At 37.6% G+C, this 26,183-nt stretch overlaps 1 protein-coding gene across 2 annotated transcripts in view; it reads left to right on the forward strand.

Moving 5' to 3' along the window:
• The window catches only part of LOC118767118 (shootin-1-like), a 288,093-nt gene that overhangs the window by 208,001 nt on the left and 53,909 nt on the right, over positions 1 to 26,183 (forward strand). For both annotated transcript variants that reach the window (XM_036511177.1, XM_036511179.1), the window contains one exon: positions 11,084 to 11,150. In XM_036511177.1, coding sequence (XP_036367070.1) covers positions 11,084 to 11,150 — 67 coding nt within the window. The remainder of the gene's footprint in view (positions 1 to 11,083; positions 11,151 to 26,183) is intronic.

Consider the following 26,183-nt stretch of genomic DNA (forward strand, 5'->3'; position numbering starts at 1 on the left):
TTTGTTCTTTGTGCTTGTTCTTGGGCAGCACAGATTAAATCACTTTTAGTCATCCATAGACATCTTTTTTCTCTATCTGTCTTATTGTCAACATCCTTATGAAATTGTCCATGCATTCTTTACTTTATCCACCTATTTTCAGTTTCATTCATTCTCAAGTCCTTGTAATGTGCTTTATCTTTACAATCTTCCATCCTACACAAGCCCGATGGCATTTTTTTACAGACCATGCTATGTTGTTTACTTCTGTGCTAATGCTGTGTTCGTATCCAATCAGTCCTCTTGAGTGCATTATTATTATTATCATTATTGAGTGAGAGAGAAGTGCATGCCATCAAAGTGACACTGGGATAAAATACATAAAGCCCAGTATACCCATCATGACCACCCGTCTGATAAGGGTACACCAGTCACATGCATCACAACCATATGTGCGTGACATGGAGATCTCATATCAAGATTAACAGTGCATGACCAGTTAGAATTTTGTTCAGGTCGAGTCACACATTCCATTCAAAAGGTCCATGAATAAGGGTTGTTTAAGAATATTGAACCCATGTTTCAAGAGGTGAATTATCCAAACACCAAAGAATTTTCCCCAACAAATGGCTATAATACTTCCTCACTACTTCTGCTTGTGATCAGAGATGCACATATCGTCAGCCACTAAGGGACATACTCAACTGGTTATGGTCAAATAACTGACAAGCAAATCTGTGGTATTGAACAGAATATTTACTGTAGCCCATCTTTTATACCAAGACAAAGCAATGTACATGATAACACTTCCAATCAGTTACGATCAGAAGCCACGAGAGCTTCTGCCTGGCACTGCACACTATTGTTGTTATTGTTGTTGTTGTTATTATTATTATTATTATTATTATTATTATTATTGTTGTTGTTGAGTGAGAGAGAAGTGCATGCCATCAAAGTAACACTGGGGTAAAATATACGAAACCCCGTATACCCATCATGACTACCCGTCTGATAAGGGTACACTAGGCACATGCATCACAACCATATGTGCGCGACATGGTTATCTCATAACAAGATAAAGAGCACATGACCTTGTAGGTGGGGGCCCAGTTAGAATTTTCTTCTGGTTGAGTAACCCATCCCGCTCAAAAGGTCCCTGAATAAGGGTTGTTTAAGGATGTTGAACGAAACACCGATGTTTCCAGAGGTGAATTATTCAAATCTCAAAGAGTCCCTCACAACACATGGCTATGATACTCCCCCACTACTTCTGCTCGTGATCAGAGATGCACATATTGTCAGACATGCTCAACTGGTTAAAGTCAAACAACTGACAAGCAAATCTGTGGTATTGTAGCCCATCTTTTATTATTATTATTATTATTATTATTATTATTATTATTATTATTATTATTATTATTATTATTGTTATCACTATTATTATTATTATTATTGAGTGAGAGAGCAGTGCATGCCATCAAAGTGACACTGGGGTAAAATATACGAAGCCCAGTATACCCATAAACAACTGACAAGCAAATCTGTGGTATTGAGCAGAATATTTGCTGTAGCCCATCTTTTATACCAAGAAAAACAATGTACATGATAACACTTCCAATCAGTTAAGATCAGAAGCCATGAGAACCACTGCCTGGTACTGCATCAGGGCATTTATTATTATTATTATTATTATTGTCATTATTATTATCACTATTATTATTATTATTATTGTCATCACTATTATTATATGAAAACTCGCAGCTTATTTTGCTGGGTATGATGGAAAGTGTCAGCTGTCCACAGTCAACAGACTAAGGTGACACTTGTTTACTGGTCATACTTCAAGAACCCCGCAAAGAATTCTTGCAGTTCCAAGCAATGCTGATTTTTGTAGGTGTTCTACCTTCTCAATTGCACCAATCTTTTTCAGCCATGTTGGTAGTTGAGTGCTGATACTTCCAAGTGCACCAATTACTACTCTCTTCATTGACCACAAACTTTGTATTTCCCACTTTGATTCGTCATATTTGTTTATTTTTTCTTGTTCTTTTACATTGATCCTGTTGTCACCAGGACATGCTATGTCAATAATTATATATGTTCTTTCTTTTTTATTCACCACAACAATGTCCAGTTTCCTATTTCTGGTCAGATGATCACACCGAATCATTGCATTCCACAGGATTTTGCAGTTCTCATTTTTGATGACTCCTTCTGGGGTTTTCTCATACCACATCTTTACTCTTTGTAGGCCGTGATTTCCACAGAGCTACCAATAGATCATTCTTGCCACATTGTCATGGCATCATTTGTATTTGCATAGTGCCAATTTCGGGCATTCACTAATGATGTACCATGCTGTTTCACCCCTCTTACCACACATTCTGCATTTGTCGCTATTGGCAATGTTGTCAATTCTACACTTTATATAATTGGTCCTTAACACTTGTTCCTAAGCTGCACATATCACTATTATTATTATTATATATTATTATTGTTATTATTATCATCATCATCATCATCATCATCATCATTATTATTATTATTATTATTATTATAATTATTATTATTATTATTATTATTATTATTATTATTATTATTATTATTGGCGAGCAGGCAGAATTGTTAGTATGCCAGATGAAATGCTTAATGGTATTTTGCCTGCCACTACGATCTGAGTTCAAATTCTGCCAACATTGACTTTACCATTCATCCTTTCAGGGTCAATAAATTAAATACCATTCAAGTACTGGGGTCGATGTGATTGACTATTCACCCCACTCAAATTCCAGGCTTGTGCAGAAAGGATGATTATTATTATTAATCAAATTATTATTACTAATCAAAAGTACTCAACAGATTAGACTGTTGGAAAAGAAAAGAATCCTAACATCATGCTACAAGTAGTCTTAGATGCCAAGAACCCTCCTATTGGGCTACAGCAAGTAACCTTAAATGCCAGGAACCCTTCTTAGTATCCTAGCTGTCCCTAATAACACTGTTTTCTGCAGCTGTACTAAACTGGGTTTTATGCCTAATTCCTCTTTCCGTCTGTTCAAATTTTTAGGGATAGTTCCCAATGCACTGGGATACATTTTACCCACACTTTCCATAGTCTCTGTAATATGTAGGTCCTGATATTTTGCTATTTTTTTCTATACTTCTCATATTAATATTTTTATCTGGCACTTTTATTCTTCTTATCTACTACTACTAAATCAGGCCTCCTAGCTTCTATTACTTTGTCAGTCTGAATGTTAAAGTCTCACATCATCTTGTATTTCTTACTTTCTAGTTCTTTACTAGGTTCATGTTCATTCTTATTATCAGTATGTTCAAATCCTAGCTTTCTACATGACTTCCAGTGAATTGCTCTCCTTAGATTGTCATGTCTTTTCTTGTATTCTTCTTGTGCCAGCATGCTATATTTACCTACTATATGAGTAATACTTTCCTCTTTTGATTTGCATAATCTACAATGGGAATTCACTTGGTTTTTGTCTATCTTAGCTTTTATCCAATTAGTCCTTGATGCTTGATCTTGTGCAGCCACTAACAAACTTTCTGTCTCCCTTTTCAGCTTTCCTTTCTGCAACCGTAACCATGTCACAGTACTATTATTTGTTGCAACTATCTTTGGAAATCTACCATGCAACACCTTCTCCTACCAGTCAGATAATTTCTGTTCTTTTTTCTGATTTATAAGTTCATTTGGTGTTTTGCTTCCCCTATGTCTTGCTGTGACTCTAGCAGCTTTTAATAAACTTTCTTCATAGAATTCTATATCTACTCTGTCTAACTCTATGCAGTCTTCTACTGATATTAACCCTCTTCCACCTTCCTTTCTAGGTAAGTATAATCTTGCTACTTCTGCCTTTAGGTGGAGTCGTCCAGTCATATTGAATATTAGCTTTGCTAATTTAGTTTTTGTCCAACATTCAAAAGCTGTTGAGTATCTAAGTAATGATATTGCCCAAGTATTTACAGCCTTCACTAGATTTGTACCATTTAGCTTTGACTTCATTAGCTTCCTCACTTTTCTGATGTACTCCTCAATTTTTCTTTTCATTTCTGTAGTTAGATTCTAATACTCCTAGATACTTATAACTCTCTCCTCCTTTCTATGATTTTAATTTTTGGCTATCTGGTAATTTTATGCCTTCGCTGTTGACTACCTGTCCCCTTCTCATGACTAATATTGCACATTTATCTATCCCAAATTCTATGCCTGTATCTCTGCTGAAGAGTCTTACAGTCTGTATTACAGAATCTATCTCTTTTTCATTCTTACTAAAAAGCTTCAGATCATCCATGTAGAGCAAATGGTTAATTTTTCTATTACCATTTTTGAACTGATACCCTGCCTTTGCCTTCCTTAATACTAAACTGAGGGGGATCAAACATAAGACAAATTTTAAAGAGAGCAACGAGTCCCCCTGAAAAATTCCTTTTTTGATATCAACTTTTCCTAAGAGTGCGTCACCTGAGTAGAGATCTACTTTCCATTTCTTCATAATAAACCTAATTAATTCTCTTACATTGTCTGCTATACTGAATATACTCAAGCATTCACTTATCCATGAGTGTGGGATCATGTCATAGGCTTTCCTATAACATATCCAAGCTATTATTATATTTTTCTTTCTACCTCATTTAGAACTGTTTTGTAACCTCCTTCCCTCAAAATTCCAGTGCCTCTACTAGAAAGGATTATTACTATTACCACTATCTTTATTATTTTGGTTTGGCTGAGGTTCAGCCTTATTCTTGGCAGGATTTATATGGGTTGCAGGTTACTATCTTTTACCTTAGGTATACACAAGTTTTCAGCAGTCTTTCAAATGCTTAGAACCCTCCTGATAATCCTTGCTGTTGCTAAGTGACAAACTTTCTGTAGGAACTCTACTGGTTATTCTATTCCAGTCTCTTTCAGTCATTTGTCTATACCTTTACTTACTGTCCCCAATACACCAATTATTATAGGCACAACCTTTAGCATTTTCATGCTCCAAATTCTTCCTATTTCAGATTTTAAGGGATTGTATTTCTTTTTATTAATGTTATTATTATTGTTCTATATATAATAGATTATCTGTTCCTCTAGCATTTCTGCAACCTTTCTGCTCTTCTGGTAGTAAATTCTGGTTGTTAAAGTACTCGTAAATGCTTTCTGAAAGCATGCCTTTAACAGCTTCCACATTAATGGTAAGCAAGCGATTGGTTTGTAGTTGCTAGCTGCATTACTCTTGCTCTTATCTTTAATAATGTGTATTGTCCTCTCTCTAGTCATCCAATCTGGTATTATTTCTCCATTAAGGCAATCCTGAAGTTGTTCCCTCAGCCTCCAATATAAGCTACTGAATCTCTTTAGCCAGTACTCTTGAATTAATTCTGGTCCTGGGCCTTTCCAATTCAGCATTTTTCATAACACTGTTTCTCACTCACTACTTCTTCCCTCACTTTCTTTAACCATACTGCATCTCCAATATTGCTCCAGAACTTTCTAGCTTCCTCTGCATTAGGTTTCTCATCTTCAATATTTCATTCTCCACTATTTATTTGGTTATAAAATCCCCTCAGGTCTGTCTCTACTAATCTATTCAGTTGATAATGATCTATTTTTTCTGATATGTGAAGTGCTTCCCTGAAACTGCTATGATATGCTGTTTCAACTCTTCTATTACTGTCCCAAATCTTTTCTCTTTGACTAAGTATCTTTTCTCAATGCAAGATTTGCAACTTGTGTTTCCTAACTTGTTCAGTTTCCAGGCTCCATTCTACTCTTAAACTCTTCACTTGATTTTGTATTTTCCTTTTCCACATTTTCGCATTTTTAATCTTTCCCTGTGAGATATTTAATCTTCTGGTGACTACTACCACTCCTGAATAGATCAATAAGTTAGTGCCTTCTATATTTTTAGTATCTGTCCTCCTGGTAACAGAATCTACTTTCTTAGTCATTTCTTGCAGATTCCTTTTGTTTGTGTCTTTTAATGCTGGTAATCTTTTTCTTTCTTCTTTACTCAGTTAAGATCAGCAGCCATGAGAGCCACTGCTTGGTACTGCATCAGGGTTTGAGAGTCACTGCTTAGTACTGCATCAGGGCTATTATTATTATTACTATTATTATTATTATTATTATCATTATTATTATTATTATTATTATTATTGTAAGAAAAACTTTTATCACAAAACTGGTGAGCAAGATTTAAAGCTGCAACATATGGACTAAGTTGATAGTGTGCTGAACTATCAACAGAAAGGTTAATGGTTCATATCTCATAATTGATATGACAATGTGTTCTAAGTATAATCAACACAACTGTTGCATATCAATGAACAAACTTCTATTTATGTGGTTTCTTGATCTACTGAAAATGACTGCCAAATCTCCTTCAAATCATGCGTATTGTCTTAAATAAGAAAAGTGTACATTAGATAAAGTATTTCTTGATAACTTTCTAGAATACCTGTGATCATGGGCCATCTCAGTCACTATTGATTTGGAACTAAACAGCATCAAAAATAACAGCAACACTTTAATTAACAATTATCGTGGGTTATCTAGCTGCCAACAAGTGCTAGTGCCATGAATTATACAACTCACTGCTGTAGGCAGAAGATTCATTGAAGAATCAGTTAAGTATTTCATTAGCTTGCCAGACTGCTTTTCATATTTTCTGATAAATAAAGGCTTCAAGAGGACTTAGCTTTTGCTATACTAATTTTACTCAGATCTTTTGCACAAAGACAAACCTTCAAAGGATTAAGCAACAAGGAAGTGCCACAATGGCCCTGTGACACCCTATGTCACAATGAAATATGGAATTCAAATGTTCTGATGCATTCAGTGTCCCAGGCACTCTTCTTTTTGTCATCTTCATTGTGTTTCACTCTACAAACTCTCAAGACACAGCTGTAGAAGCTGGGACATTTAAGGGGCATCCCTTTAGAACTAGGAGAGCAATGATGACATCACCATCATGATGTTGAATGCCACTGAAGTTGAAACAGTTATCACCACTTTAAAGGAATATGAATTGGTTGCAGGGACTAAAATCAGAGCCTGAAATGGAGAGGCTAGTTGAGACTGTGCAGATGTGCAGCAAGGATATAGGGATGGAATTCAGTATTTCAAAGTGTGTGGTGCTCACTTTGAAACAGGAAAAAAGAGCAGATTGTAGGGGCATAGAATTGTCAAACAGAGAGAGAATAGAAGACCCAGGTGATGATAGTTACAAGTACCTTGGGATCTTGGAACTGGACAATATCTTGCACAGAGAAATGAAAGACAAGGCCATCACTGCATATTTCAAGCACCGCAAACGTCTCTTGAAATCAAAACTCAACTCAAGGAACCTTGTGACTGCCATCAACATATGGGCTGTTGCTGTAGTCTGCTATAGTGCACCCATCTTGAAATGGACACAGGCAGAGATTAACCAACTTGGTCCCACTACCTGAGAGACAATGACAATGCATGGTGTAAATGGATATATTTACTCAGTGTAAATGGATATATACCACATAGGTGCAACGAATCTCTGCAGAATGTGTGGGATGAGGGCCGAAACTATGACTCACATTGTTAGTGTTTGTGAAAGTCTTGCACAGAAAGAGTACAAACATAGACATGACAAGGTAGCCCCAAACCATCACTGGCTAGTATGCTGGAAGTATAGATATGAGGTAATGGGTGCTTGGTACCAACATACACCGGAAAAGGTAATGGACGAAAATAGGAAAGCAAAAGTCCTCTGAGACTTTGACTTCCAGACAGACAAGGGATTACAACACTGAAGGCCGGATATAGTAACCTTTAGAATGGACAAACAAGAGTGCCTAATAATCAACGTGGCAGTACCAGGAGATCAACATATTATCATGAAAGAAAGAGAAAAGATTGATACATATGGAGACCTGAGAACTGAGATTGCTAAGATATGGCAGCTACGAGAGTCAAACATAAGGGTTGTCCCTATTGTCATCGGAGCATTGGGTTCAATAACACCCAACCTGAAAAAACATCTGGAAACTTTAGAAATACCTTACAATCTAGGTGTATTGCAAAAATCAGCATTAGTTGGAACTGCACACATATTGCATAAAGTAGTCTGAGGTCCTTATTGTGACTTGACAGACAATACAAACCCCTGGTACACACAATATCTTCAATCAGCAACATCACAATATTAGATACAGTGCAGCATCTTAAATGGTGGTGGTGGTGGTTGTGGCGGCAGTTACGGCGGTGGTGGTGGTGGTGGTGGTGGTGGTGGTGGTGGTCGAACAAATTACATAAAATACAAGATAAATAACACATCAGAAAGTGATAAGTGCAGAATCTGTGGACAAAACGATGAAACTGTATGGCATATTACCAGTCAATGTATGCTTCTAGCCCAGAAAGAATATAAGAGATGCCATGACAATATAGCAAGACTTGTCCATTGGACACTTTGCAAGAAGTATGGACTTGACAGAGTAAAAAATTGGTACTACCATAAACCTGAAGGCATCATCAAAAATGATAATGCAAAGATCCTATGGGATTTTATGATTCAGTGCGACCATGCGATAGAGAATAGGAAGCCAGACATAGTCTTGATTCAGAAAGAAAGCAAACTATACTGTATTATAGATATAGCATGCCCAGCTGACAAGTTATGCGATAAGGATGAAAGAAAAGTCAAGAGAGATGACAGGTTAGCTTGGGAGGTTAAGCAGTTATAGCCGATGAAAAAGGTGGTAGTAGTGCTAATAATTGTTGGAGTCCTGGGAACAGTGAGGAAAAATTTTTAGAAGTACATGGAACAAATAGGGACTGCAACAAGGGTGGAGCATTTGCAGAAAACAGCACCACTCGAATACTCTGGAAGGTGCTTGAAAAATTAGAGGTCTTACCTTAGTTCACTGGTAATGAACAGCTGACACCATAGTACATCTCCAGTGTTAGAATCTGTGCAAAAGCAATAATAATAATAATTTAAGATAGAATTCAGACTCAAGAAGTGTGGTACAATGATCCTGAAAAGAGGCAAGGTACAGAACCTAGCAGTGAAATAATTACCAAATAGAGAAGTGAAGAAGCAAATTGCAAAGGAAGGCTATAAATCCCTTGGCATACTAGAGTTCAAAGAAATAATGGAGAAGGAAATGAAAGAACAGCTTAGGAAAGAGTATTTCTGAAGACTAAGATTGGCGTTGTGCATCACTTTGGTATGAAGCTGGTATCACAAAGTGACAAAAGAAAGAACTCGTGAGCATGGATATGAAGACAAGGAAAATACTAACAGTGTACAGAGCATTCTATCCCAAGAGTGACACTGGTAGGTTGTACTTGTCCAGAAGAAAAAAGTGGAAGAGATTTGATCAGTTGCTAGCATTGTGTAGAAGCAGAGGAAAACAGGTTGTGATGGTGTGTAAAAAAATATCATGGAACCATTGCAGAAGCATGTGCAGAAGTCCAGCATCATCAAAATTGATAATAGTGTAAAGGAAAAAATAACTTTAAGAGGAGAAGAACTCAAAAGAAAAAAAAAACGAAATAGCGTAGGAAGTAAAAAAATGTATGGTCAGTTTGAAAGAGATACGAACACCAAGACAGATACAGAAAACCAGAAGGATGGGGAGGAGTGATCTGAAGACACAGACAGAAGCATTTATATGCACAGCATGACAACAAGTGTTAAGGACTATGTGAACTACTAACAATAATAAATGCAGAATGTGTGGTGAGAGGAGTGAAGCAGTAGGGCACATTGTTAGTGAATGTCTGAAATTGGCATAACATGAATACAAAAGACAACATTGGGAGCTCAGTGAAAATCAAGGCTTACAAAGAGCAAAGACGTAGTATGGCTAAACCCCAGGAGTTACTGAGAATGAAGTCTGCATAACTTTGTGCAATGCAATCAATGATACAGTGTGACCATCTGGTGAAACAGTGGAAACCTGACGTTGTGGTGAACAAAAGAGAAAAACTTGCATGATAATCAACATAGCATGTCCAGGTGACAGTAGAAACAAAGAGAAATAAGAAGAAAAAGTAAGCAACTACGATGAATTGAAGTGGGAAATGTGCAAGTTGTGGGCAATGAAGAGAGTAGATGTTATACCAGTAGTGATTGGCATGCTTAGAAGTATCAGTACTCAACTTGCAACATGGCTCAAAAAGATTGGTGCAATTGTGAAAGTAGAACACCTACAAAAATCTACACTGTTTGGAACTGCATGAGACTCTGCAGGGTTCTTGAAGAATAATCAGTGAACCAGTCACTTTAGCTTGCTGGCTGTGTGCAGCTGACACTTCTACCTAGCAAAATAAGCTGAGAGTTTCATCAAAAAGTAATAACAATAAAAATAACAACAACAATAACAATATACATCTTCACTGAATTCTAAACAGCATGCTTTTGATACTGGAGATATCACATTTTCCTAAAATTTTGGCATTTGATACCTTGCCATTTTATGTTGCAGATATAGTGCAGAGAACACGTGTGAAAGGTTTCAAGTTTCTTTATATGTCTAGTAGGGAATCCATGTTTCTGCCTTGTACAAAAGTGTGTTCAAAATACAAGATTTCTATGCACTTATTTTAATTTTCAAACTGACACTGTTTTTATCCCGCTAATGATGGGAAAGTTTTCCAAAAGCAATTGTAGCCTTACATATTGTAACATTGATTTCATCAAGAGTGCTCTTAAAGTTTACTGTATTTCCAAGTTATTTGAATTTTTACTAAACTTCTAAGATATTTAATAACAATCACAACAACAATAATAAAAATGATGTTGAAACAAGACTTTTAGCTCTAATAAAGTAGTACTAGTTATGATACCACCTGAGCATTTCTTACATGAAGAGAAGACTTCAGATTTATATGGCGTGGGGTTTCGGAAAAAGAAAAAAACAAATGATAATGTGTGACACCTAAAACATTTTCAAGGTCATTAATAGCATGAATGAAATATATTTTCTATCAAGGGAATTGAAACCAAGTCACGGACTTGTTGATCCCTGTGAGATTAGTTGTTACACTAGAGTTCTTGCTACACTATTTGAGAAATAATATCAAGTTGTAATGTTTTGACTTTTGCAGACTGAAAGCAATTTATCTAATGAAACCAATTTGATACTAAAGAAACAAAAAGAAACAGAGGAAAAAAGTATGTTTTATTCATTTTTCTCATAACTCATTATACACTGTTCACTGCAGTTTGTTCGTTGTGTTGAAAATAATTTGTAAGTGCATAGTCCTGTAGAGTAATTTCCCCTGTGTCCAAGCAGTAATCATAAAGCATTTTTTTTTTTGCATTTTCAGTATTCCAGGAAACAAAACAAAAAGTTAAAAAAATAAAATTTATGATACAAATGAGAAATTAGAAGAATATAGTGAAAATAAAAATTTCATGCCCACTGTATTTATTTTAAAAATATGGTAGTGTTAAAATATTATAACAATTGCTTGTGTTCATTTATAGCTGATGTATATATGCAGCAATAAAAAAATGATAATTTGATAAATTGAAACAAACGGGGCTCCACTTTGACTTTCATTCTTTCCTTACCCCCAGCACTATAAAAATATAAATAACCAGTCAAGTAGTATGAAGTTAGCTGAGTTAAATGGTGGTCATCATCATCATCATCATCATCGTTTAAAGCGGACATTAAACGATGATGATGATGATGATGATGACCACCATTTAACTCAACTAACTTCATACTACTTGACTGGTTATTTATATTTTTATAGTGCTGGGGGTAAGGAAACAATGAAAGTCAAAGTGGAGCCCCAATGGAATTTGAACTCAGAACATAAATGAAGTTGACCAAATAATAGTCAAATACAACAAAGCCTCTTATCCAGCTCTCAACTAATTCTGTCTTAATAATAATGATAATCATTTCTTTATTTTGCCACAGACATTTGCAATGCAAAACATTGATTTATAGTATTGTGCGTGTGTGTGTGTGCGTATGTGTGTGTGTGTGTGTGTGTGTGAGAGAGAGAGTGTGTGTGTGTGTGATTGTCATCATTTTACATCTGTTTCTCATGCTGGCATGGGTAGAACAGTTTGACAAGATATAATAGGTTGGCAGACTAACTGCAATGATTCTTGTTGGCATGGTTTCCATGTCTGAATGCCCTCCCTAACACCTACCAGAGTATAGTGTGTGCATGTCTGTGAGTATGAATCTATAAATGCAGACGTATGTTTGTTATGTCTATTGTTTTGACATGGTTGCAGTAAGAGGCCACCAGGTGCAGAAGTGCTGCTCTGTCACTTCCTCTATTTGAGTCAGAGTGGGATGCCATAGCTTACTGGATAGGTTACCGAATATTAGCTTTTAGGTTCATCAATCAAAATATGCCTATTATCCCTCATCACATTGTGCATTGACTAAAACTTTCATATTACTATAATTCTATATATTTACCTAGCAAAAAAGCTAGAATACATACATATAAATAAGAACGCACACACATACGTACAGACGCGCACACACGCACACACGCGCACACATGCACACACACAAACACACACACGCACACACATACAAACACATGCGCACATGCACACACCTATATATATATATATACATATACATACATACATACAGATGCTTCAAGGTTTTATTTAATGGCATTTCATCATTTGTGTATAACATATCATTCAATCCATTTAGATATTTTACATATTATTTTTTTAGTTTTTGATTCATTGTAAATAATTGCTAACATGAGATGGATTCTACATTTTTAACCAGTTCCTTGAGTAAACATGCAGCAAACTACAAATACCAAAATGTATTCCAATAAAAATAAGCAGCATGAAGATTAAAATACAGGGCACCTTTTGACTAGTAAATAATAATGAATCTCATACATTTTACATACAGATGTATATATATCATCATCATCATCATCATCATTTAGCGTCCGCTTTCCATGCTAGCATGGGTTGGACAGCTCAACTGGGGTCTGGGAAGCCAGAAGGCTGCACCAGGCCCAGTCTGATCTGGCAATGTTTCTACAGCTGGATGCCCTTCCTAATGCCAACCTCTCTGTGAGTGTAGTGGGTGCTTTTTATGTGCCACCAGCACGGGGGCCAGGCGAGGCTGGCAACGGCCACAATCGGATAGTGCTTTTTACATGTCACTGGCACGGAGGCCCGTTGGGGCGGCGCTGGCAACGGCCACATTCGGATGGTTCACTTATGTGCCACCAGCACTGGTATCACAGCTACAATTTCCATTGATGTTGATCGATTTCAATTTTGATTCTGATTCTGATTCTGACTTGCCTCAACAGGTCTTCACAAGTAGAGATTTGTGTCCCAAGAAGGAAAGGTATGCATAAGTGGACTGGCTACATCCCAGGTAGAGGCAACGGTTTATGGTCTCACTTGTCCTGCCGGGTCTTCTCACACACAGCAAACTTCCATAGGTCTTGGTCTCTAGTCATTTCCTTGGTGAGACCTAAAGTTCGAAGGTCGTGCTTCACGACCTCATCCCAGGTTTTCCTGGGTCTACCTCTTCCACAGGTTCCCTCAACCACTAGAGTGTGGCACTTTTTCACAGAACTATCTTCATCCATTCTTGTCACATGACCATACCAGTGCAAATGTCTCTCTTGCACACCACAACTGATGCTTCTTAGGTCCAACTTTTCTCTCAAGGTACTTACACTCTGTCGAGTATGAACACTGACATTACACATCCATCGGAGCATACTGGCTTCATTTCTTGCGAGCTTACGCATATCCTCAGCAGTCACGGCCCATGTTTCACTACCATGTAGCATGGCTGTTCATACACATGCGTCATACAGTCTGCCTTTTACTCTGAGCGAGAGGCTTTTTGTCACCAGCAGAGGTAAGAGCTCTCTGAACTTTGCCCAGGCTATTCTTACTCTAGCAGTTACACTTTCAGCACACCCACCCCCGCTACTGACTTGGTCACCTAGGTAACGGATGCTATCAACTATTTCTAATTTTTCTCCCTGGAATGTGGTGGAAGTTGGTCTCTGCGCATTTTCAGTGTTTATTGCTCCTGAGCATCTGCCACATACAAAAACTATTTTCCTAGTTAGCCTTTCTTTGACATTGCTGCACCTCTTAAGTGTCCATAGCTTACACTTGGTGCATCTTATAGAGTTTCTACCAACGCCTTTGCTACAGATCGAGCAGGGCCATCTACCTGAAGGGATTTGTGATTTGTCTACCTTCCTACTTATTAGGACTTTGATTTTAGCTAGGTTGACTCTAAGGCCCTTCGATTCTAATCCTTGCTTCCACACCTGAAACTTCTCCTCCAGTTCTGATAGTGACTCAGCAATTAGAGCAAGGTCATCAGCATAGAGGAGCTACCAGGGGCATCCTGTCTTGAATTCCTCCATTATTGCCTGGAGGACTATGATAAATAGGAGGGGGCTGAGGACTGAACCTTGGTGGACCCCTACCTCTACTCGGAATTCTTCACTGTACTCGTTGCCAACCCTCACCTTACTAGCAGCGTCCCTGTACATGGCTCGCACAGCTCTCACTAACCATTCATCTATACCTAGTTTCCTCATTGACCGCCAGATAAGGGATCGGGGCACCCTGTCAGAGGCTTTCTCCATGTCAACAAAAGCCACGTATAGGGGCTTATCTTTGGCTAGGTATTTCTCCTGCAGCTGTCTTACCAGGAATATAGCATCAGTTGTACTTTTCCCTGGCACGAACCCAAACTGCATCTCATCTAAACTAACTCTCTCTATCTAATTAGTAGGGCTATGACCCTCTCCGTAACCTTCATTACCTGATCCAACAGCTTGATACTCCTGTAGTTATTTGTATCTAGGGCGTCACCTTTACTTTTGTAGCAGTTGACTATTATGCTGCTACACCAGTCATTGGGAATGACTCCTTCGTGTATCACCTGGTTAACTATACGGGTGACTAGGCTATAGCCGACACTACCAGATATTTTGACCATCTCTGCAGTAATTCCTGATGGGCCTGGGACTTTCCCTCTCTTCATGCTTCTAATTGCCTTAACTACCAAGGAACTGTCAACTCGGATAGCTGGTCCCTCTGTTGGGTCAACATTTGACAGACTCTCTTTATCCCATTCACTTTCTTTGTTCAGCAACCTTTCATAGTGGCATCTCCAAACCTCTCTCTTTGCATCCTCATTTAGCGCAAGTAAACCATTATCCATGCGAACACATTTCTCTCCTACCACATCACGATTCTCTCTCACACACTGTCTTGCAACACAAAATACCTCAAGTCTTTCATCCTCACAGCACAGAACATTGGCAAATTTTTTCTTATCTGCTTCCCCTCTGGCTAAATAAACCTGCCTCGTAGCTTCCCTTCTGGCAGTCTGATACACTTCTCTGCTACCACCGTTCTTCCAGTCCTTCCAAGCCTGTTTCTTTTGTCTAATAGCCCTGTCAACAATATTGTTCCACCACCACGTTATTTTGGGTCTTGAGGGGACTTTGCACCATCCACAGATCTGGTCAGTGGCTCTTAGCAGGTTGTCCCTTAGAAACCTCCAGTTGTCTTCTACCCCATGTGATACTCTATCCCCTTCTATTTCGTCAAAGGCTCCAAGTAATGTATCTCTAAATCTCTGTCCATTCGCAGGATCTTTAAGCTTCCAGACCCTTCTTCTCCATGTTGGTCGTCTTCTGGTCGTCCTCTTAGTCCTGATCCTAAAGTCACTAACTACCAGTCAATGTTGTGGGGTACATTCGTCGCCAGGGAAGGTTTTGGCATTTATAAGCAGCCATCTTTCCCTTTTTCTGGCAAGGATGTAGTCAATTTGGCTAGTATGTCGGCCCAATCAGTAGGTGCCTAGGTGGCTGGTAGGTTTCCTGAAGTTAGTGTTGGAAGCCATAAGATTATTCACATCACAGAACTCCAGCAGCCTGGTTCCCTCCTCGTTGCGGGAACCATAACCGTAGCCTCCATGTACACCATTGAAGCCTCCAGCATGTCATCCAATATGCCCATTGAAGTCACCAGCCACAAAGAGAAGGTCCCTGTCGTTCGTCGATGAGGTAGTCTGCAGTAGGGTGTCATAGAATCGGTCTTTCTGCCCATCGGGCAGACCTGGCTGAGGAGCATAGGCTGATATAATGGCTGCTAATACATGATGAAGCATTAATCTAATCTTAAATATTCTGTCGCATACTCTGACTACCTCAATTACTTTATCTACCCATTTGTCAGCAATAAGTATACCCACGCCTCCGATCCCGCCCAGAAAATCTCATACCTGTGTTCTTTGCCTGTGAGGAACCTAGCAGAACATCCTCTCCACCTCACTTCTTGAATGCAGCATATATCTACACATCTCCATTCAAGTAACTCAACAATCTCGCCAGACCTACCTTTCAGTGTGCCAACGTTAAGGGCGCCAACCCTGAGGGTGTGGGAGGTATAGGCCCTAGGCACCTTGGGACGGGGTACAGTAGCTTCAAGTACCTGAAAAGAAAACTCGCGTTTGGCAGGATTCGTAGACAAACAATAGACTTAAGTTCAAACCGTGTACACTACACTACACTTGCCAAGAAATATTGACATAATGTGTCCATTTCAAGCACTACAAAATTGGGATTTTCCATTCCCTAATTAGGCTCATAACAAAGTTTATGAAATAGATCCCCATTTCCAATTAATTGATAGTGTAGGGGAAACAATCTGTTGTCACTAACGATTTTTTGTTCTCTGATAGCCATTTGAAGCATTGATCTCCACCTCTGCAAGGTAAAGAATTGAATTTGTCTTTGTATAGAGTTTGCTGAGCTGTCCACAAGGTTGCAGCTCTTATGAATGTGAAGCCATTAGTCACTCTGTGACCAGACTTTAGCTTTAGTGATTTAATATGTATATATATATTTGCACTTGTATGTATATATTTCTATATACATACAAGCAAATGGATTTATGTATGTACATATATATAGGTTTCTATGTCTCTGTATGAGGTGCATGAGTGTAAATGTGTGTGTGGATGTGTATATGTATGTGTCTGTGTGTGCATGTCTATGCACAAGTGCATGTAGGTTAGTATGTCTGTATGTGTCTGTGTGTACACGTGTGGAAGTCTATGTACATGTGAGTGTATAAGTATATGTACGTGTGTGCATGTGCATGTGCAAGCACAAGAATGTACCCATTTGTGTGTGCATGTGTGTGTCTGTGTGTGGTGACCAGTGCATGTATAAATGTAGTAGGATGTCAACATATACTCCAGCAGAGTGACGCCAGTCTGTATATGGTCGAGCGTATGTCTGTGTGTATGTGAGTGAATGGATGTCTGTGCCCATTGACAGGATGACTGATGTCTGTGGGTATGTATGTATGTGGATGCATTTGTGTGTATATGAATGTATGCAGGCATGCACACATGCATATACATATGAATGTGTGTGTGTGTGTTTGTGTGTGTGTTTGTGTGTCTGTGCATGTGTTTAAACATTGGCAGTCAAAAGGTCTAAAGACCTGAATCTGACCGTGGTGCTATGCTTAACTGCCTTAGCCACCAGACATCAAAGGTTTACATATGTTGAGCTGTTCTATCTAATACCCATCCATATACACAAAATTCTTCATATTTTTTCTTTTTTATCTTTTAAGAATAACTTCTTGACCACAAATATTAACCCTAACCCCCACCTGATCCATGTTAGATGCTTTGTGTTTCTGTTCTTTTATTTTCTTCCTAACCAAATATTCCTCACTTTAACAAATGGACTTGAACTGCTAGAATCTCTCACTATATAGGCGGCAAGCTGGCAGAAACGTTAGCACGCTGGGTGAAATGCGTAGCTGTATTTCGTCTGTCGTTACATTCTGAGTTCAAATTCCGCCAAGGTCCACTTTGCCTTTCATCCTTTCAGGGTCGATAAATAAAGTACCAGTTTCTAACTGGGGTCAATGTAATCGACTTAATCCCGTTGTCTGTCCTTGTTTGTCCCCTCTATATTTAACCCCTTGTGGGTAGTAAAGAAATACACTATATAGCTTGAAGCAAAATCGTATGAAGCATCTTATGTCACCTGAGGAGGCTCTTTTGCACTGTGCATAGCATCTGGTGTTATTGCACCATTCCACGACCACAAGGGAGCAGTGCAATATGAAGCTGAAATAATTCTTGTGCTAATAAATGCTTCTTGTTACACACCATCTTCTGTATTATTCTTTTAAAATGTGTATGTAGGCACAGGAGTGGCTTGTGTGGTAAGTAACTCCCTCCAACATCACTTGATGTTGCATTTACATCCCTATAACTTAGTGGTTTGGCAAAAGACACTGATAGAATAAGTACTAGGCTTACAAAGAATAAGTCCTGGGGTCAATTTGCTCGACTAAAGGTAGTGCTCCAGCATGGCTACAGTCAAATGACTGAAACAAGCAAAAGAGTATATATATATATACTCTTTTATTCCCTAAGGCACAGGAGTGGCTGTATGGTAAGTAGCTTGCTTATCAACCACATTGTTCCAGGTTCAGTCCCACTGTGTGGCACCTTGGGCAAGTGTCTTCTACTATAGCCTTGGGTCAACCAAAGCCTTGTAAGTGGATTTGTTAGACAGAAACTGAAAGAAGCCCGTTATATATATGTATGTATATATATATATATTATATATATATATATATATATATTATATATATATATATATATGTGTGTGTGTGTGTGTGTGTGTGTTGTGTGTGTGTGTGTGTGTGTGTATATATGTTTGTGTGTCTGTGTTTGTCCCCCCAACATTGCTTGACAACCGATGTTGCTGTGTTGACATCCCCATAACTTAGCGGTTTGGCATAAGAGACTAATAAGAAGAAGTACTAGGCTTACAAAAAATAAGTTCTGGGGTGAATTTGCTTGACTAAAGGTGGTGCTCCAGCATGGCCACTGTCAAATGACTGAAACAAGTAAAAGAATAAAAGAGTATATATATATTTGTATGTGTAATGTAATAGTTTAGAAAAAACCCATTGATTTCATATTTGGCATGAACTAGACATCTCTTCAGTTTCTCTAAATGACAACTTGTTCTCTGCAAAGTATGGTTTTTGAAACACAAGAACACCAGTGATAGTTCAAGAAATATTCCTCTTAAAAAATTATGGCCGGGCAAGTTGTCTTCATTCGCTTGAGCTAGGTTTTCCAAATTTGAAGTAAAACTTTCTGAAAATGTGGACATCTTCCCACGGCTTCTGTCCTGGAGTTCAGGTAGCCCTCCTGGCTCATATGAGTTATGAGAATATATATATATATATATATATATATGAATAATCTGATAAAAAGCACATAGATGAGGTAAAAGAACAGCTGAGTAATGCTCAGGAAAAATTGAAGAAATGTTTAACATTCAAGCCTACACTCTACAGAAAGGATAAATGAAGAGAGGGGAAGAAAGATGGAGGGTAAAAAAATACATGTTTGAATTTAACAAAGGCATGCTGAAATGACTGAAAGAGGGAGAAACTAACTTTAAGTATGAGTAGCAAAGGAAACAAGACTGACCTGGCATACATGTGTGTGTGTGTGTGTGTGTGTGTGTGTATGTGTCTGCATTGACCTGTGTGCATGTAAGAAACAAACTTGTGTTTGTAGGTATTCATGTATGTGTGTGTGTGTGTGATCCTAATGTGTGCATATGTGTGTGTATGAAAATGTGTGTCTGTATATGTGAACAAGTTTGTGTGTGTATGAAACAATGTGTGTGTATACTTGTGTGTATGTGTACATGGGCATATATATGTGAGTGTGAAGCAATCTGACGTGTGTGTACATGAGGCTGTCAGACATGCTAGTGTGTGTGTGTGTATATGAAGCTATTGTGTGGAATATATTATGTGCATTAGTGTGCGTGCATGTTTTTGTTTCCTGCATATGAATGACACCATTGTGTTTGTATATAGTGTGTGTGTTTATGTTTGTTGGTGTGAGTAAGTGTGTGTGTGTATCCTGTTTTCAGTTGGTGTGTGTGTCTGTGTGAGGTTACTGGACAAATTGTATGTGTATGAAGCTGATGTGTGCATATATATCCTGTAGATTTGTACATGTATATATGTGTTTATGAGCACCTGTATGTGTATGTGAGGCTGTCTGATATATGTGTGCGTTGTAGGAGTATGTTAAGCATGTCATCGAGAATAGAAGTGTAAGACAGAGAGTGGTGACAGAGTAGTAGATATGGGGAAGTGTGAGTGGGTGATTGTATATTTGCCATTGTACATGTGAGGATGGATAAGGAAGTGTGTGTGTGTGCTGGTATGTATGGAGTTGCAAGGAGTGTGTGTATGTGTGTGTGAGTGCATGTGTTGGTGCTTTTGTGTGTGGAGTATGAAGAAGGAGCATATGTGCATGTGCGTAGGTGTATGTATATGTTGTTTGCATAAAGATCATGTGTATGGTGTGGATAATAAGTTAAATGGCATAGAGTGGTGTGTGGGGGTTGAGGAAGGAAGGTGAGAGGTATGGTGTGTGCAAATGTGCGTGGAGGTGGGTTTAAATGAAGTGGAGTGGAGAATTAAGGCAGTGAGGGGTTAAAGTGTAGAGAGTGAAAATTAATTCCTGCACCAAACAGGAGTGGGAATCTGGATGGCCACTGTGCAGGGCCTGTCTGAGCACAGACAGATGTTGCAAGGTATCACCAGTTGACAAATATATATACATACATACATACATACATACATACATACATACATATATATATATATACATCTAATGTACTTTATTTAAAGCAGCAGAAAATTCAACAAAACCTGTTACTCTGAGTTTCACGAAACTCAGAGTAACAGGTTTTGTTGAATTTTCCGCTGCTTTAAATAAAGCATATTACTCTACCAACCTTGTTTCACATTTATGTGTTTACTCTGGTATACATCTAATGTAGGATAAAATTTTTTCGAAAAAAAAATTTTATCAATGGCCAGCATATTAAAAAATACCTTTAAAGGTTAAATTTATAAATAACTTATAAAATAAGGGCAAAAGAAAAATTCTAATGCCAAATATGCTGAAAATAGACAAATTGTCAATTACCATTATAATTTATGCGTCTCGAAACAAGCCAATAGAAATTTCTAAAAAATTCCGTTATTACCATATTGGTCCCAATTTCAGAGTTAATTCATAAGAATTTTCTCCTCCTCACCGATAAATACGTAAGACATAAATGAAATACTTACTCATACCCATGGTAAAAGCTTTTTCCATTGCTTTTTCCGTGGGTAATGAGTAAGTATTTCATTTATGTCTTACATATTTATCACTGAGGAGGAGAAAATTCTTAAGAATTAACTCTGAAATTGGGACCAATATGGTAATAACGGAATTTTTTAGAAATTTCTATTGGCTTGTTTTGAGACGCATAAATTATAATGGTTATTCAAAATTTGTCTATTTTCGGCATATTTGGCATTAGAGTTTTTCTTTTGCCCTTATTTTATAAGTTATATATATATATATATATATATATATATGGCACGTAAAAAGCACCAGCTGTACGTGGCTGATGCCAGTACCCCAGACTGACCCCCATGCCAGTGGCACATAACAAGCACTATCTGAACATAATCGATGCTAGGCCCACCTGAGTGGCTCTTGTGCCTGTGGCACACAAAGAAACACCCACTACACTCTCAGAGTGGATGGCGTTAGGAAGGGAATCCAGTTGTAGAAACATTGCCAGATCAGATTGAAACCTGGTGCAGACCTCAGTCAAACTGTCCAACTTATACAAGCATGGAAAATAGACGTTAAATGATGATGATGTATATGTATATCATCATCATTATCATCATCAACATCATAAGTATTTAGCACCCACTTTTCTGTGCGTGCATGTGTCAGACAGAACTTGTTGAGGCAGATTTTATCTGAGAGGTACTCTTCCTGATGCTAACCTTCACTTGTTCTCAAGCAAGTAATCTTTCTCTATTGACAGGCATGTTTTCATGGAAGACTGAAAATAAACAACATCACTTGTATAATGGTGGTTATCATTTACAACCATCAAATAATGTCAAGGCAAGAGTATGCACGCATACTCTTGTGCACACACACATACACACACACACACTCACACACACATTCACATGCACACACGTGCTCACATACACACACATGTATACAAGGTATTGGTTGGCCCAGGGCTATAGAAGAAGATACATGCCCAAGATGCTACTCTGTCATGCCTGCTATGTATGCATCTATGTATGTATGCATGTATGTATGTATGTATGTATGTATGTATGTATGTATGTATGTATGTATGTATGTATGTATGTATGTATGTATGTATGTATGTATGTATGTATGCATTCTTGTATGTATGTATGTATGTATGTATGTATGTATGTGTGTACTTACACATATATACAATATAGGCATGTATGCATACTTGGTGTGTTGGCAAGATTATTTTAGCAATTATATCATCATTGAGAATAAAGTTTGAAAGATGGTAGCATGTAGTTTCTGTGAAGCTGACAAGTAATGTACTCATGTGCATTTACAGATCTGTCTGTGTGTCTGTATGTATTGGCACAAGCATAGTTGTGTAATAAAACATTTGCTTCCCAACCACATGATTCTGGGTTCAGTCCCACTATGTGGCTCCTTGGGCCAACCACTATTACCCTGGGCCAACCAAAGCCTTGTGAGTGGATTTGGTGGTAGACAAAAACTGAAAGAAACCTAGTGTGTGCGTGTGTGTGTGTGTGTGTGTGTGTGTGTGTGCACGCGTGCGCGTGCGTGTGTTTGTGTTTGTCTTCCTCTACTGCTTAAGAACCTCTGTTGGTTTTGTTTACATTTCCATGTTTTAGTGGTTCAGAAAAAAGACTGATAATATTGTTAATCATTGAGTGAAAGATATCTCTTTTGAATCGTCTAATCACTCTGCTAATCAATAAATTTTTTTTAATTCTTCCAAATATAACAATGATAGTCATTTTAGAAGTGAGTTTTAAGAGAAAAACTACAAGAATGATATCCAAAGCTCTTATATGTCTTTTATTCAAAGCATTTTGTTCAATGCTCCACTGATTCTGCTGTCAAACTACTGAAGTACGTCTTCCATCAATGAAAGGATTTCTAACAGAGATACAAGGTTACAAATTTTACCAAATAGTGGTATAGTCAATTAGGTTAGCATCAGTATTTAACTGGTGCTTAGGTTATCAATCCTGGGAGGATGAAAAGCAAAGTTAACCTTGTCAGTGTTTGAACTCAGAACATAAAAGAAAATGATCATATAACACAACTACCACACTTCTTGTCTATACATTACAGTTGATGCATCGCACAAGCAACATTACCTTTCTACTCAGCTGCAGTTGAAGGAAATCCTAATAGGCTGAATTAGTATATGGTCTTGCAAGGAACATAGCAAATGATTGAATCCAGAAAACCCTGCATTCATTGGTGGATATATTCAAACATGATAGTAACATGTTGTTGGGACAGCAACATACAATAGACCGAATAAAAAATAAACAGTATTTGGTAGTGGTATTATGTTCAGTGTTGTTATGAATAAATTTTTAAGAGTCAAAGATATACAAGTAAATTGAATAATAATAATCCTCTCTACTATAGGCAGAAGGCCTGAAATTTTGGTGGAAGAGGCAAGTCGATTACATTGATCCCAGCATTCAACTGGTATTTAATTTATTGACTCTGATAGTATGAAAGGCAAAGTCAACTTTGGTGGAATTTGAACTCAGAACATATAGGCAGAGGAAATACCTATTTCTTTACTACCCACAAGGGGCTATACACAGAGGGGACAAACAAGGACAGACACATGGATTAAGTCGATTATATCGACCCCAGTGTGTAACTGGTACTTAATTTATCGACCCGAAAGGATGAAAGGCAAAGTCAACCTCAGTGGAATTTGAACTCAGAATGTAACGGCAGACGAAATACCGCTAAGCATTTCACCCAGTGTGCTAACGATTCTGCCAGTCCCCCGCCTTGATTTCAATAATAATTATTATTATTTCAAACATCTTGAAATAACTGTTTATGACAACTATGACTATAAGTTTAATAAATATCCAAATGTGTTGCAACTGATAAAAATAATTTAGCTTTGTGTTGTATAAATAATAACCTGCTGCTCCAGAGGTAACATCCACAACCGATATAAATGAATGAAGTTGAATGCAGAACCCAATTAATAATAGAGAAATGAAAACATACCACTTGATGAGGAATAGGAAATAAACTTAGTTACCTTTTATCTTCTACTTTTTATTGATTTCAGTCACTGGACTGTGGCCATGCTAGGGCACCACCTAGAAGTGTTTTAATTGTCCCAGAACTGATGCTTTTTTTAAGTTTGGTTCTTATTTTATAGCTCTCTTTTTCTGAACTGCTAAATTATGGGGATGTAAACAAACCAAAACCAGTTGTCAAGCAGTGGAAGATGGAGTGACGAATGCAGATGCAAAGAGGCAAACACATACACACAACAAGCTTTTCAACTATCAAATTTAATCACAATAAATTGGTCAACCTTGAGTTATAGCAGAAGACACTTGCCCAAGGCACCATGCAGTGAGACTGAACCCAAACCTACATGGCTGCAAAGCAAACGTTTTTACCATACAACTATGAAGAGGGAAAAACAGAGTGCTTCACAGACTAAGATGAAGTACTTACTATGAGAAAAATGTCTACCATCTGCCAATGAACACTTCTACATGGTCATTCGACCTGCTAGAAATAACAGCTAAATACTATCTTTAAAGAATAGGTAAAGATTGGGTGGGTGAATGAGTGTGTGAGTAACCATCATGTAATTATAGCAAAATTTCTGGTTTATGCAATGCAATATATATTACCTGTGAAAAGAAAGACACCATGATAACAGCTGGAATACTCAATCAGATCTCTTCTGAGGCTTAACACCAACATAAATAACAACTATGAAACATTTTAAGTGGGAAAACAATATATTACTGCCAAAAGGTAGCTTGAAAGTATTATAAATGTTATTAGAAATGTATATTACAATTTAAGTTTAGATCTGTGCTAGAAGTATGGTACAAATGGTACTAAAAGGTACCAATAAGTTAGTGCAAAGAGTCTTAGAAACAAGCAGGAAAATATTTGAGGGAACTTAAACACAAAAGCAGATTTAGCAACAGATCGTTGAAGACCCAGCAGTATGCTTGTTGATAAGAAAAAAAAACACAATGTATGTTTTATAGGCAACATTGCTATACCTGAAGAATACAAACAACTTTGTTTATGAAGATTACAAAACATTGATGATAACTACTTTAGAATTTCAAGATGAGCTCAGAGAAAGAGAATTAAGCATGCTAGAAGTGGTTGTTGTAGCTCAGTCACTTTCCCTCTCCCTCTCTCTCTCTCTCATTCTCTCTGCCTCTCCCTCTTTCATTCTGCATTGAAGACTCTTAAATGAAGGAAAGCATCAGTACAATATACAGACATTTATAATGCTTGGAATTGTTAATATCCTCAAGAAAGCATTTTCTATCTGAAAGAAACTTCATTTCATGTTTTAATTCCTACAAGCTCTAAATATCAATTTTCTTACAATAGATTTGCTGTTGTTTTTCTTATTGTAGATTTTGTTGCTAGTGGTGATAGTGGTGGTCATAATGGTGGTGGAAGTCATTGTTATCACTGTTATGGTCATGATTGAGAGACAGGTATATTTGATAAAAATCAGTTTGCTTATACATGTATGATGTCTTATTCTATTAACCTTCAGCTGGAAGGAGAGTTGTGGTTGACTTCCAGGTGGAAATTGAACTTGTAACCACAGAATACAAAAGGAAAAATCACTAAATAATGATACATGTTTCTGTCAGCCCATTTTTGCAGCTCATTTGTTTTAACATTAATAAATGATGAGATAAAGATGATGGTGACAGTTGTAGTGGTGGTTGTGGTCGTTGTGGTGGTTGGTGGTGGGAGGGATGCTGACACTGACGATGGGGAATACAGTGGTAACAGTGGTTGTGTTGGTGATGATGATGGGCTGATGTCTATAGTGCTTGTAACAGTAATAATGATGGTCATGTTTATCATGTCGACAACAGAAAAAAATGTTTAAATACTGAAAATTGGGAAAATATGCTTGAATTCAGTATTTTCATTTGATTTATTTTTGTTCTTTCTTAACATATTCGTAGCTGTTTCTTTCC

Source organism: Octopus sinensis, linkage group LG19 (assembly GCF_006345805.1).
Source record: "Octopus sinensis linkage group LG19, ASM634580v1, whole genome shotgun sequence".
NCBI classification, from domain to species: domain Eukaryota; kingdom Metazoa; phylum Mollusca; class Cephalopoda; order Octopoda; family Octopodidae; genus Octopus; species Octopus sinensis.